Raw genomic sequence first — 14,006 nt, 5'->3', positions numbered from 1 at the left:
CACCAGGGACCAATGCTGGCCAGCGAGACGCCTCTGTGAAGAGACACGTGCGTGGTTAGCTTGTGGAGTCACGTTTGTACCCGAATGAAATACACTCTGTGGGCTCACACACAATATTTATGCTATCCTCTGTTTTGGTCTTGGTGAATATGCTGTAATTTTGGCTAATTACACAATATGTCATGGATAACTGGAGGGAGTTCCTCAAAATAAATAATACATCTAGCTTGCTCTGCTCTCCATACTTACGAGTGTGCCTCAACCTTCAATAGCCAAGGCATAGACTCCGCTAGAAAGTGACAGCTTAGGAGCTTTAGCTACAAATTCTCCTCCATTAATCTTTTGTTTCCGATACCGGTTCTCATTTTTTTCCTCTCTCTACCTAAAAAGGGCTCACACTGTATAAATTCTGGAATAGCCCTATGACTTTGCTTCATGCTTTCAGCTCCTGTCTGGCTTTGCTTTTCTCCTCGTCAGAGATAGAGTCAATACATGTATAGGGGATTGCTCTTTGAAGGGAAACATTTTGAAAGTTTGACGGCTGGTGAAACATGCTGGATCAACAGAGCAACACAAAACATGTCCTGGGGGTGGGAATAACAAAGCCAGGAGTGTAACTGTGTGAAGAATTGATTTTTCAGTTCACTGGTCAAATAAAAGAAGTGTGTGGAGAGGAGGGGATTCGCGTCCAGTGAAATACTTCATTCAATTTGAAATGAAACTTTGGGTTTCACTTCCGGCTATTTTAAAATCTTAACTTTTTCATTAAAATTTCAAAGAAAGCATTGTTTCAAAGGAAAAAAAGTGAAAACATTTACCTCTTTAAGATCTTTTTTCTCTAGTTAATGAGACGGAGTTTGTATATAGCTTCAGCTGATCTTACTCTGAATTTTTGGACAGAGATAATACTTAGTTGGACAGTGTTACCCAGAAGTAGTCAGAAATTTCCATACCAAGATACCCGATGGCAGAGTTAGGGCGTCAGTCGTCTTCTTGCCATGCCATTGCTTTCCCCTGTGGTTGTTCTTGGAGACCTCTTTCTGCCCTGCAGTGCCATCCTTTGCTTGTGTGCAGAGATTGCTCAGAATGGGTAGCTTATGTGTGATGTACTTTAGTTTGGCATTTGCCTTCTAGGAAAATTCATCCAAGACTCTGGACCTCTTTTTCCATGAGCCCTGGACCTTATGTGGCTCTTGTATGGGGTCAGGAGCTTGGAGAGCTAATGAGGTGCAGAGTGACTTCTCCCTAAGTAATGGCATCCATATACACTACAAGTGGGAAATAAACTTCCCTGCAGGGACTCATCTTTGTAAGAGCAAAGCAAGTGTAGTGCAAAGCTTTGTACATGTCTGTTCCTTGATAAAAGGGTGCAGGGAGGCAGCTGTGCACCGTGCTGGAGGGCTTATTACTATTCCTCCTTGCAGGCACCAGCACAGGAAAGGAAATCACCTCTCTGCGTGCTCTTTTTGCCTACAGGTTGCCATTCTGCTCTTGTGACTCACTGACAGTGACAGGAGGAGAAGCCTTTGATGGGTGCTGTCATCGTCCTGAGTCCATCATCCCTCTGGTTTAGGGAAGCAGCATTTTTGGAAGCATGTCCCTCAAATGCAGAGGCCATCCCTGTCAGCACAGCCTGTTATTTCATGTAATGCATCCTGGAAACACCAGTCATCTCTGTAGTTATTTGGCCTGTGTGGAGATTCTCACTTGAGATGAGTAAATACTTGAGTGTGCCATGCAGTCCTATTATCCCAGAACCTTTTGCTTCTCAGAATAAATTCACTGTAATTGGAGGGTGACTCTAACCCTGTAATCACTGTGAACTGGAGCTGGGCATGCCCTTCGTTCTGCATCACCAAGAGGAAAGCTGAGATCAACTGTTTGATGCTTCTAGAGTCACAGACCTAGGGAATTGATTTCTTAGTGTCAGTTGGTCTGTTTACATCTCTCCGTCCTACCTACAGGCTGGGTGGTGTGTTACCATGTGTTAAGGTGAATGTCTGTATCTAAACAGAAGGGATTTGTGGCAGCTTTGCAAGGTGGGGCTGGACAGATTGCTTTGCTACAGAGCCTCTCTTGTTGCTTGTACAGCAGTCTTTTCCTCACTGTGAAGGGCTCTCTGGTTGCGCTGGTCAGGCGGCCGAGCGTGGTTGTACCTGCTCAGCAGCTGTGCCCGTGCAGGCTGGCACCACATCCTGCAGTCACGGACCACAGGTGCCAGAGCAGTTTGAGGAGAAGGCACTCAAATGCATGTGCCCAGTAATGCTGCTTGTTTCCCTTGGCTCTGCGGCACACACATTCATTCGCCCTCTCCCTGCCTGTTACTCAGGACGCTACAGGCTGACTTGCCGAGTCCCTTCAGGACACCTGCTTGGGGGCTCCTACCAGCTCGAGTGTGTCCTTCGAGTCAGAACAATTTTGCTGTGTTGGTTAGCCGCTGAAGTCTTGCCAAACATTTTGTGGGGCTGGGACACGTCCTCCTCGCCTCTGCCTGCGTGCTTTTCCGTACTTAGTGACTCCTGTGGGAGCTGAAAATGCTTAGCACTTTGCGGCACTGTGCCCTATTTGCAGAGGAAGGATTTCCTACCTGCGCACCCGAGTGACAGTTTGAGCATCCTCCAGGATCCCCGTGCGTGGCTCAGGAGGCTTCGACCTGCCTCGTGCATGACTCACTGCTGGTGCAGTCACAGACACCGGTTTGCAGCGTCTGCTGAATGCTAGCACTCTGTCGTGATCACAGTTTGTGTTGCCAGGACAAGCTGGGCAAGGCACACAGTCCTGGAGAAATACACCCCTCATCTTCAAGGACAGCAGCTCCTGGTTGTGAGTTGAGCTGGACTCAATGAATCAGCCTAGCGAGCTGAGCTATTAAACTTTTGCCAATAGTGATGCATTTAATTGGAGACAATCACTTACCACATCTTAAGTCCAAAACACCCTAGAGAACTTAGCAGTTACTGGATGGGAAAAGAACATTTTTCTCCCTCAGCTTTTCATCTTCTCTTTCGCCCTGAGTTCTGTGCTGATGCCTGTCACCACAGTAATCTGCATGGAGCTCACTGATGCATTTTCATGCCGAGTTAATACAAGCCTTCATTAACATGGTAGTTCTGAACAAGGGATTTTGGTGTCCTTCTCCATCTGCACGTGTTTGCAGTATTTAGATTATTGAATATTCTGGAACCCTTCCTTTTTAGGGGACGGGAACTGCAGTTTCTGGGGTGGCACTTCAAACGTGGAGTTAATCTAAGTAAATTAGAAGCAGTTTACGCTCTAACTGGAATGCTGGTTTTGGTGGGTTAAGGATTTGAGTGCTGGTTGGGTGAGTCATAAATCAACCTCCCATTATGACAGCTGCAGCCTGAAAGGAGGAAAATAAGAATAATGGAATGTGTAAATTCCAGCCTAAAATGTTTAATTGCTATAAACAAATGTTTAAAAACATTTAGGTGAAATACACTCCTGAGATGCATTACAGGTCTCGTGTTTACAGTCACGTCCTCAGCAAAACTGTTGCACAGGCACAAAAGATAACATTATTCCCAGCGGGGTTTCAGATCAGCCCTGGAGATGCTTTCTCCTTTTGCCAGACCAGTGTCCTTTGCAGTGCAGCAGGTACCAGGCCGGGCAGTTTCAGGAGCCTGCTTCAGGAGTCCCTTGCAACATAGCGGAGCTAAAACCAGGCAGAGACGTTGAGTCAGAACATGTTCTACTGCAGAAAAAGAGAGCAAACAAACAGGGAAGTCTCCTGTCAAAACTACGCAGTAGGTACCTTCCTTCCACCTCTTTGCAGGTTGCTGACTACAAAATGTCTGCTTGCCTTCTGTGCCAGCGTGGGCCTTTATTGTTTGACAGCTTATTGCACAGAAAAACAGTAGCCCAAGAGCTTGAGTGTTTAAGACATAACCAACACAGAGTACCTCTGGCATCCAACACAGTAACTTCTGGAGTGAATTTTAAAGCAGTTCTGCATCAGCAACCTCAAATAGCACCCAGCCTGCCAACCAAAGCCTTGCTATGAATTGCAAGAGACCTTGGAACCAGTGGCACAAATGCCTGAAAGGTCACTAAGCCCTTCATCTTTTAAGAGATTACTAAAAGCCAGCCCCCCTGAGATCCCTGCCATTAACTCAGTGAGGTCAGATCAAAGAGACTCCTAGGAGGAGGATCTTGTTGAGTCCCTTTAGATTTCCCAGCCAAAGCCGAAGTGGGACCTCGCTTGTCTCAGCCTTGGCAGTCACATGCTGGTAATGAGAAGTCCTGTGGGAACCGCAGGAAATGGGGTCTTGGCAGGCTGCCTTCCACAGTGGAGTCCCAGCTGGAAATCAGTGTTATGCCCTCTTCCCTGGTCCTCCAGAGCTCAGGGAGGACTAGACTGAGCTGCCCTGCAGTACTTAACAGAGTATAGTGTTCCTCGTGCTGCACGTGGCCAGTCCATGTTTGTGCTGCTGCTTTGCTGATGAGAATAAGCAAGACTTCATGCCCTCAGCGGGACTTTGCTGCATGCAGGGTTGGTGCATGACCTCATAGCTCCTCTCTGCGTTAAGGGGAGGTATCCTGCTTGTATGTTTTCTATTTTACAGGTATGGGGTGAGCTCCTTATTCACCTTAATGTGGCAAAAATAAAAGAGATCATTAAAGAGCCAGTGACATTTCTGATGAAAAGCATTTCTTCCAGTGTCTCTGCCAGAGTTCTTATTCTCTCCCCCACTGCACGCAGCAAATAGCTTCAGCATTTTGGGAGTGAGGGATATGACTGAGGTAACTGATTTGAATGTGATCTCCAGGCCTCCTATGAATGTGTCCCTAGAGATCAAACAAGGTATGTGTGAGCACCTGCACCTATCATGTCCTTCAGGAACCCCAGGGGATGAAAAGCTCTTATAGCTGTACAGTATAGTAACAGAAAGCACAGCAGCCTGTGGTGGACTGAGATAACTTAAGGCTCAACAGCAGGACAGCTGAATTGAATAATGTTAGCATCACGTTACCTGTTAAGTAATGACCAGGAGATTAGAGATCAGATCATGACTTAGCCTCAGCTGTAATAAAGGCATCAGAAAGTTAGGGGGGAGGGGCAAGGTGGGAGGGGGAGTAATACAGCTAGAGAATTTGGCCTATAGAAGTGGGAACAGGCAAGATACCCTTCAGAGGAAGTGTAGTGAGTAGGTTGTGGAGTGATTGCTCTGAAAGGTGTTAGCAGCTGAGGGCTATGCCTTTTCTCTTGGAAAAGCCCCAAACTACCAGATGCTGCAGACCAGGAATGGAGCCACAGCTTAGCTCCTGTTCCCTGTTGTTTTTCACTGCTGTGCACTGTGAGTGGGCCTGTGGGGATGTTTCCTGGGGGTGACCTGTTCCTGAACCTTCTGGGAGCACCAGTTGAAGAATTTGAACTTGGTGCTGCATCGGAGAAAGCAGAGGGTCTGCTGAGCTTCCTTTGCATATCCAGCCCTGAAGAACTGTGTATGAGCAGCTAGAATGTGATCCTTAATGTAAGCATCCTAATGAATAATGGTGTTGCTTATAAAATAAGGGCAAAAATATCCCTCTACATATTGCATAGGAATCCTAATAGCATGTGGTCAGCACTGGGAATACACGCTTTGTGGAAAAACTCTTGTGCTTAGTCCTGGGGTCAAGGAAGTTATAACTTGTTCTTTAAATCCATTCTGCAGTAGTTGACTTTGTGTTTAGGAAGCAACTAAATCACTGCAAAAGTCTTGTCCATGTTAGTTCAGGTCTGTTGCTGTAGGATCAGCTTTCCCTACAGATAGAAGAGTGTACAGAGAATCCTGAGTGGGAGGAATGGGTTTATCCCAAGTGTATTAAGCAGTACTGCTCCTTTAAAAGCAGGGGAATCTGTGCCCTTCTCAGTATACAAGAAGGGTGAGGTTAGAGAGAAGGTTTGAGTTTGATTCCTGATGAATTCTGTGAATTACAAAAAGGAAATGCTCATGGCAGGGTTTGTTTAGCTGTGCTGGTATATATATATATTTTCTTTTTTATGGTATGTTTCTTCCTTTTATTGATTATAGTTTGGGGCAGTATCATTGAGGGAACTTTAGATAAATAAAAGTATCAAGGTTTTGTGGTTTCTTCGCTGGCTTGTTCCCCTCCCCAGTCTGTATGGGATCGCTAGGAGTATTACCTGCAAGGAAGGGCTGTTCTCTTTCCTTTATTTATTTATTTATTGCTAAACTGTGAAAAGTTTTCAGTTTATTTCATTATCTACTGCCTTTTTTTCTGACTTACCTGGGTGTCCCACCCTCCTTAACTGAGCAGAATACGTGCTGTTCGTGATATATTTTCTACGACCTGAGGTTTTCCACATCATTACTGCAGCATAAGGGAGAGTGGTCCTGGAGAGGCTGTGATAAAATTACTGGTTTCTGTAGCTGAAAGGAAGCGATACTAGACTATATGGTCTGACACAAGCAGGGAGTGTCTTAGAAGTCAAGTGCAGTATTTTTGCCTCTAGGCCAGTACAAAAAAATCCTATCTTGTGATTACATAGTCTCCTCTTCAGGTAGTAACTCTGTGGTGAGCTTTGGGGAGAAAGATGGGTGAATTTGAGTTTCTTGTTTAAAAACAGGCTTCACCTAAAACTTTGTCTGTAGGCTTCCTAGCCACACAGCTGTAGGAATAACAGATGCCAGTAGCCCACTTTATGCCCAGACAGAAGTGCCTGGGGGAGGCAGCTCCTCAGACTGATATCATCACCAGTGTAGCTGTTTCTATTTGAGCTGGTCCCTTTGCAATCAATGGAGAGATGCAAGTAATTTTGGGGCCCTGCTAACCTGGCCTACCTTGCCTGATGAGTTTTGAGATGCAGGGGGAGCCCAGCCCAGGTGTTGAACCTACACTGTGGAGAAGTCTGTAGTAGATGGGATAAATCATGCATTGCCCAAACAACTTCTTAACCATCTTGCGCTGCAGCCAGTATTAAAGGAGAAGACTTTGTGCTCCTTGTGGACATCTCTATGCTGTTTCTGCATTTAGTTCAGGTAACTACCCAAAGGTGTAGCTGCTTATCAGTGCTTTCTTTGTTTCGTGTAGAAAGAGACCCAGAAAAGTGCAGAATCTGGAGGAGGCAAAAGCTGCGCATCTCTGAAGTGCCTTCTGACTCTCTGGTTTCTCAAAAAGCTTTCATTAGCTGGAGCTGCAGGGCTTCCTTGGCGAGTCTGGGGAGCACAGATTCTCCTGTAGAAAAAGATCTGTGCAGCATGGAGAGACAGGAACACCGTTGCTGTCAACTTGCATTAGGGCCAGGAGAAATGTGGTGATTTTTGTACATGGCTTAGAGCTCTGGGTTTCACTCCCCTTGAATTTTACTTTGAGTTTGGGAGTGAGCTTCAAACTTCAGCAAAACCAGGTCAGATCAGGAAAAAAAGGACAAGTAAGATAAAATTTCTTCTCCAGCCTGTACTGTGGCAGGCATTGACTTGGAAAAGCCCTGGATTATGAAGAGGGCAGTTGTCAAAGCTTGAGTCAAAATTGACCTTGTGTCTGTCAGGTCAGTAACAAGAAGGAACACTGGGGCTTTAGCCTGTGTTTCACTGCAGTGGCACTTGCAACCTTCTGTTACCACTGTGTTTTCATCTATATCCCTGATGCAGGGGTACCTCAGGTGATCTTGGGTGGTGTTCTGATAAATTCTAAAAAGGAGAAGGTACTACTATTGATGAACAGATTTGCCCTATATTTTACTCAGTAGTGTATTTACTAAAAATGGGAGAGGTCTCCACATCCTTCCAAAATGATTTGCATGATCATAATATAGTTTAGACCCCACAAAAGAAGGAAAGGGGGTTTCTGTTGTGTAGTTAAACATCTTCCTGAGCAAGGAAGAGGGGTCAGGGACAGTGCCAGTTCTTCACCTGAGGGGTTTTAAGGCTTCAGGCTGCAGGAGCATGTTCTAACTCTATCCTGAGAGCTCTTCCATTTTGTGTAAAGTACTTTCACATTAAAATTTAACAAGAGAATAAAAATGAGACTGAGACTCATTCAGGGATTCAAACACATATCTCATATCAGAAAGTGCCTATAAGTGCGTGCCTTTACTATTGTAGTTTTAGATAAAAGACAGAAAGTGGGCAGGAGTGAGGAAGGTGGTGCAGTCATCTGTACCTGAAAATACAGCTTTTCCTCCCTTTTTGCTTCTACATGCTTGTTAGAAAAGCAAGTTAAATAAAGCATCTGCATCCAACAAAACAGACCTTTAGTAAGAAGAAAGCAAAGCATTTTGTTTAATCTAAGTCTCATTTTGAAATATTTTGGCTTGATTAACGTTAGCTCTTAGCAGATGGCTAGTACAGCTGTACTTTATTTACTTCCCCTATCCCAGAGTTGAGTTGCATAGGGACAAGCCCTTTCTGCAGTGTACAACGTTTCGGTTGCTATGAAATCACTTTTTTAAGACGGCATAGAAACCGATACTGATTTATTCAGTGGCAAGCGTGTGCTTCTGCAGATGCAAAATAGTGCCTGCTTCTCCCCAGCTTGGTGGAGGGGCTGCCAAAGGTAAAAAATCCTTTGCACCTGCAGCCTGTCTGCATCCAGTGTCCCTACTTGCAGCAAGGGGGATTTAGATGGTTGAGAAATGCAGGCTGAGTGGCTACGTAGTGCCGTCCTCAAATGGAAGTTGTACAGCTCGATGAGAAATTGTTGGAGATGGGGGCTCCTAATGGAAACACTTAACACACAACGTGACCAGAGTTATATAATGACTATGGCTTATTAAACAGTCTCACTAGAGGCAGGAAAGACAGGAGACTGACTAGATTTTGGTATGCTACACTGCATTTTTCCTGTCTATTGAGCCAGCAGTAACTGGCTTTTATTTATTTACTCTTGGTGGGTGGTCACATAAAACTATAAGCTGCTGCCACACAAGGAAAATCTGCTGTGTAATCTAGCTAGTGTGTCTGTCTGTTCATGTATAGCCAGCTATCTTGCTTTATCAAAGCAATGTCTGACAAATTGTAAGATTCATGTGATAAATTGAACTTTCCCTGAATTTTTCACCAGTTAACTTGTGCTTGATCAGTTAGAAGGGAGACTGGTGGTAATACTGTGGACCTCTGACATGTTAAGTCATCTTGTGTCAAAGTTGTTTCTTTCTCATGTTTTCCTTTTCCTCCCCAGCAAGGTCATAAAACACTGTGTAGGCAATAGGGGAGCTTCTAGTCAGTCCTTGACTGACCATCCCAGGATGAACTGGCACTAGGAAAGGACCCTGCTAAAGGCAAAGGGCCATTCCCATCTCCCAGACAGAATGTGGCATGTGTTTTGTCACTGGAAGGGAGGAACATACAGGATTTTAAAACAGAGGTGTTTTAAGGTGGCCATAAGTGCTTCAGAGGTCGTTTTTGGAGGTGTCTTGCATCTGCTCCTTTTAGGATTTTGTTCCCTGAGTCCCACACAGTTGGATTCATGCAGCCTGATTCAGCACTCAGTTACTTTAGTTTTGCACCACTATAATACCATTGATTTAAATAGATTTTCGTTGGTATAAAACTGGAGCTACACAATAGTGAATCAAATATATAGAAACGAAGGTACTTGGCTTCACAGGGAGAAACAATAAGCAAATTCTTTGTAACATTGCTAATAAATTTTCTCCTAAATGAGCAGCATATCCAGAATACATAAGTTGTTTAAAGACTTTCAGTTGATAGGTAACTTTCAATAAAGAGGTGTTCCATAAATCTGTTACTTTATGCTGCACCAACTATGCATTGCATTTTACCCGCTCATCTGATCTCCATTTTATATGCCTGTATGTCTATGTATATATGAATATTTTACAACCACACTTGAAAGGAATTGCAGAAAGCTGTCTTACTGGCTAAGCGATGCCTTATTCACTGAGGGCTTTATGGGGGCCACACAAATTGGGTCTCTTGCCACTTGGTGCATGTTTGGTATATCTAATAATTATTATTATTATTTTTGCAGAACCCCAGCTGAAAGGAATTGTGACAAGGTTATTCAGCCAGCAGGAATACTTCCTGCAGATGCACCCAGATGGTACAATTGATGGGACCAAGGACGAAAACAGCGACTACAGTAAGAAAAATTAGCCTGTTTTGCAACCCAGTTACAATCGGATGCATCACCTAGTGGGGCTCACTTATGAAGCTTCATTTTTTTGAAAAGATCAAATTAGGAAGAAGCCAGCTGTTTTCTGCACATTTTTGCTACCTATACTTCCCCTTTAAATCTCTTCTGTATAATATCATATGTTTCCTCTCTGATCTTGTTCCCTCCCCCCCAGATTCTGTAACTGCCATCTGGGTGGGGTGTAGAATAAAACCCATGATTTGAATTGCTGCCAGAAGAGAAAGAAGATTATATTTATATACATGCCATGTGGGTGAAGGATATGGGGAATTCTCTCTCCAAGGAGAAGAGGAAAATTGTTTTTTACTGTTTTATACTGAAAAATTCAATAAGTGTTAGGAATTGCCAGGCTGGAGAAAATCAGCTGCACGCTAAAAATGTAGTGTTTTATGCCTAATCTGAAGGTTCAGGTACTGAATGACCTTTCCTAAATGAGGTCTTCTTCAAAAACCCTGTTGAAAGGGATTTGATTCATGCCATCCATCAAAGCATAGCAAAGTGCAGTAGCAGAGGCATGCAAGTTTAAAAATGTTGCTGATGTGCAGGAGCCACATTGGTTTAGACACAAGTAGCCCATCTTCCTTGCAAAATAAGTAGTTTGCCAAATACTGAAGGTCCTTGCAAAGTTAGAGAAGGTGCAAGGTGTTTTCTGCAGCATTTCTTCATTTCATAGGCCTCAGTTGGACCCTTCTGAGGGGCAGTAGTAAGCTCAGATCCCTGGTGCCACTAACTGCATCAATGGAGTAGGACTGAAGTCTCAGGTCTGGGTCATTCTATGTTAGTTTGAAGCTTTCCATGCCACTGCTGGAAGGATATTGTATCTAGCCTGCCAGCTGGGGAAGGTGTCTTCCCAGTCATTAGTAGTGATGAACTAAAGGTGATCTGTGTGGTAGGCTTGATAGAAGCAAACCTCAGGTACTTTGTGGAAGAAGGGACCTACTTTATTTGAGGACAAGTCCTCACTCAAGAGAAGCTCCTAGCTGGTTTGAAGGCATCCTTCCTTAGAGAAGGAGGCAGGATTTGAGCTTCAGATGCAGATGAGGGTTTTCTGCTATAGCACAGCCCATGTAACAGTGCATTGGCATCATCCTGTGAAGAATGTGCTTGGATGAGAGTGCAAGGTGAATGCGGATCTACATAAGCAGTGCTTGTCCCAGTGCTGCAGAGTGGGCGGCGTACGTTGATGGGTGCTGTGTACCGTGAGGCTGTCTGTCCCAACTGAGGCAGCTGAGCCTTGGGGCCAGGCTCCATGTGCAAAGCAGTGCATGGAAAGAGGAGCTTTTAGAAGACAACTCAAATAGTGGAAGGCTGGCCATGCTGCCCTTGTGAAATGATCCAAGAGGCTGTGTTCACCAGAAACTTGGCCAGTAGCATGCTGTGAGTGTCAGATTTGAGTTGTCTTTTTCGTATGCTGGTGTTTAACATATGAAATATCACAAATTACAATGACACAGTTCTAACTTACATCAGAGGATGTAAGAGCAAGAAAAGGACTCCCCCACCCTCACCTACAAGGGAAGATTCTGGCCTTGTGATTTTTTTTCTCAGGCAAACACTAACACGTGTGATGAGTTCAGGGGGCTTTAATGCGTGAGTAATGACCCAGTGTTGGGCCGTATTAGCGTTTTTTTTAAGAAGAAGCAATAGGATGTTCTCAATCTGCAGAGGAAAATCCCATTGGACGCCTATTTGTCAATGACATGCAAAGAGCTGCTAAAGATGACAAGAATTCATTACCCTCATCTATCAGTGAGGACGGAACAACAAAGTAATGGGCTCAAATGAAAGCAGAGATGAATTTAGGTAAACACAGGAGGAAAATAAAATGCAAGAACAGTTCTGCAATATCTCGGTCTGGCAAGGGAGACGACAAAAGCTGATTCTGGCTGCATCTGGGCCTGTGCAGTGGGTACCTTGAGAGTCCCCATGACTGAGGTTGGCCTCAAATCACCCAAACAATTGTCTCATTTGTGGATCCCATTAGAAATGTTAGAGATCAAACTGATGAGGTGCTGAGTACTTGAGCCATCTCCATCCTGTCTCCTTAAGTGGAAATGAGGGGAGAGGGTTGGCTGAAGGGCACTTCTAGAGCATAAATCTCTTTCCAGTGAGATGACAGTCCAACATTGGCAGCTTGGTGAGATAGGAGGCATCTAGCTGAAATGTGCCAAGCTGGTCACTCAAAATTAGGGTCTACGACAGAAAGTTTGAGTCAGTATGTGGTCTGTGAGGTTTTTGAGATAAGACTGAAGCCAAAGTATTCCCTATCCCATGACCTTAGTATGTAAAAAGAGAGGAAAATAACCTGATCTGGTAAATTTGGCTCCTGAAAGTGAAATGAAGAATGAGCTTTCAATGAATTTTAATTTTGATCTCATACTTTCCTTCTTCATAAGTCTTCAGTTTTACTCAACTGCTTACATTATATGAAGCTTCAAAATTAAAGGTTACTTCAAAGCAAAACCATATTTTTTCCACTTCGGAAATGCCAATGTAAAGCACACCGACTATTTTTTTGCCTATATAACTTCCCCCCCCACACCCAGACCTCTCGATTTTGACCAGAAAAAAGTCAAAACTTGCTTATTTAAGTGAACAGTTTCAGATCTATTTTACTGATATTTTCTGATTTTTAAAAACACTCCTCCAGAAGATTGCCGACCAGCCAGTCAGAAGTACGTGCAGTATTTCTGCACGTGGATGAAATTCATCAAAGGGTAGATAAATAATATTTCCTTATTCCTGGAGGGGGATTTTGATTAATTCACATCCACTGTCAGAGGAGGATAATCGTGATGGCCACAGCAGAATCTTTTCCAGGCTGGACAGTCATATATTCCCCACACAGAAGCTGTCTTAACACTATTAAATACATAGTAGAACACCATGTTCTATACATCCCAGCTCTGTGTTCTACAGCAGCACATGGATTATTGAAATTGGCATTATGAAAGGAAGCTTAGTTTTCATGGAATACATCAGGTTGGTTTACTGTGTTAAAGTAAACATTTAAAATGACATCGGATGTGTCCATTAGATGTCTAATGCAATTAAAAATTCTAATAAAAATCCAGTTATTTATATAAGGGGAACTGCTAATATTTAAGCAATTTTTAAATTAATTATCTATCTGGTGCCCATTTTATGTATGTTCTTGAGAGGCTGATGGCATTTATTTTCCACCCCCTCTCACTTAAAGAAAAGAAGAAACCCAGAAGCCAAGTTCTAATGGCATTTGAATAGGCATCCAGCCAGTTTCCTGTGAAACAACATTTGGGACATCTGTTCCTGATACCATACAGTTAAAAGCACGCCATCTTAATATAAGCAACAAGACGGATCCTCTTCCTACTTGCATTGGGATACATGAAGAATTTTTTTTTTAATTAGACTGCATTTTCATGGATGCCCCTGTGTGTGCTCTTAGTAATGTCATGTATGAAGCTGAATTTGGGGCAGTATCTTTTCTTTCCGACTCTAGTGATCTCATATGGTCTTTCAGGACTGATTAGTGCTGTTGGTGCTTGCATTATTATGGCTTTCCTGAGTTGAGGCTGATAACATCCCTTCATGAGAGCCGTTTGACTCCTTAGTATGTTAGTATAATCCTGCTGAACATCTGAAAAGCTCCAACAAATAGGCAATGGGAATAGGTCAACTCCTCTGATCATATGGAAAAGGCCCAATGTATCTGAGATGTGTCAGACTTACCAAGTATGCATTGGCTATCTGTGCAGAACACAGGGATATTTTTGATTGGGGCTTTCTGGACAGACACACAAACATAGAAAGATTAAGGCTGGAAGAACTTCTGGAGGTCTCCAGACCAGCCTCCTGTGCAAAGCTGGGCTGTCTTCAAAGTTGGATCAGGTTGGCTCACTCCA

The 14,006-nt window shown here is 43.7% G+C and overlaps 1 protein-coding gene across 3 annotated transcripts in view; it reads left to right on the top strand.

Annotated features, from left to right (window-relative positions):
- FGF12 (fibroblast growth factor 12) overlaps positions 1-14,006 on the top strand; it is a 242,844-nt gene that overhangs the window by 146,381 nt on the left and 82,457 nt on the right. For all 3 annotated transcript variants that reach the window (XM_064516792.1, XM_026093540.2, XM_026093537.2), the window contains exon 2: positions 9,958-10,068. In XM_064516792.1, coding sequence (XP_064372862.1) covers positions 9,958-10,068 — 111 coding nt within the window. The remainder of the gene's footprint in view (positions 1-9,957; positions 10,069-14,006) is intronic.

Source organism: Dromaius novaehollandiae, chromosome 9, assembly GCF_036370855.1.
Source record: "Dromaius novaehollandiae isolate bDroNov1 chromosome 9, bDroNov1.hap1, whole genome shotgun sequence".
Lineage (NCBI taxonomy): Eukaryota > Metazoa > Chordata > Aves > Casuariiformes > Dromaiidae > Dromaius > Dromaius novaehollandiae.
Note: the sequence above shows the minus strand (reverse complement) of the source record. Positions and strands in the feature narration are given on the sequence as shown.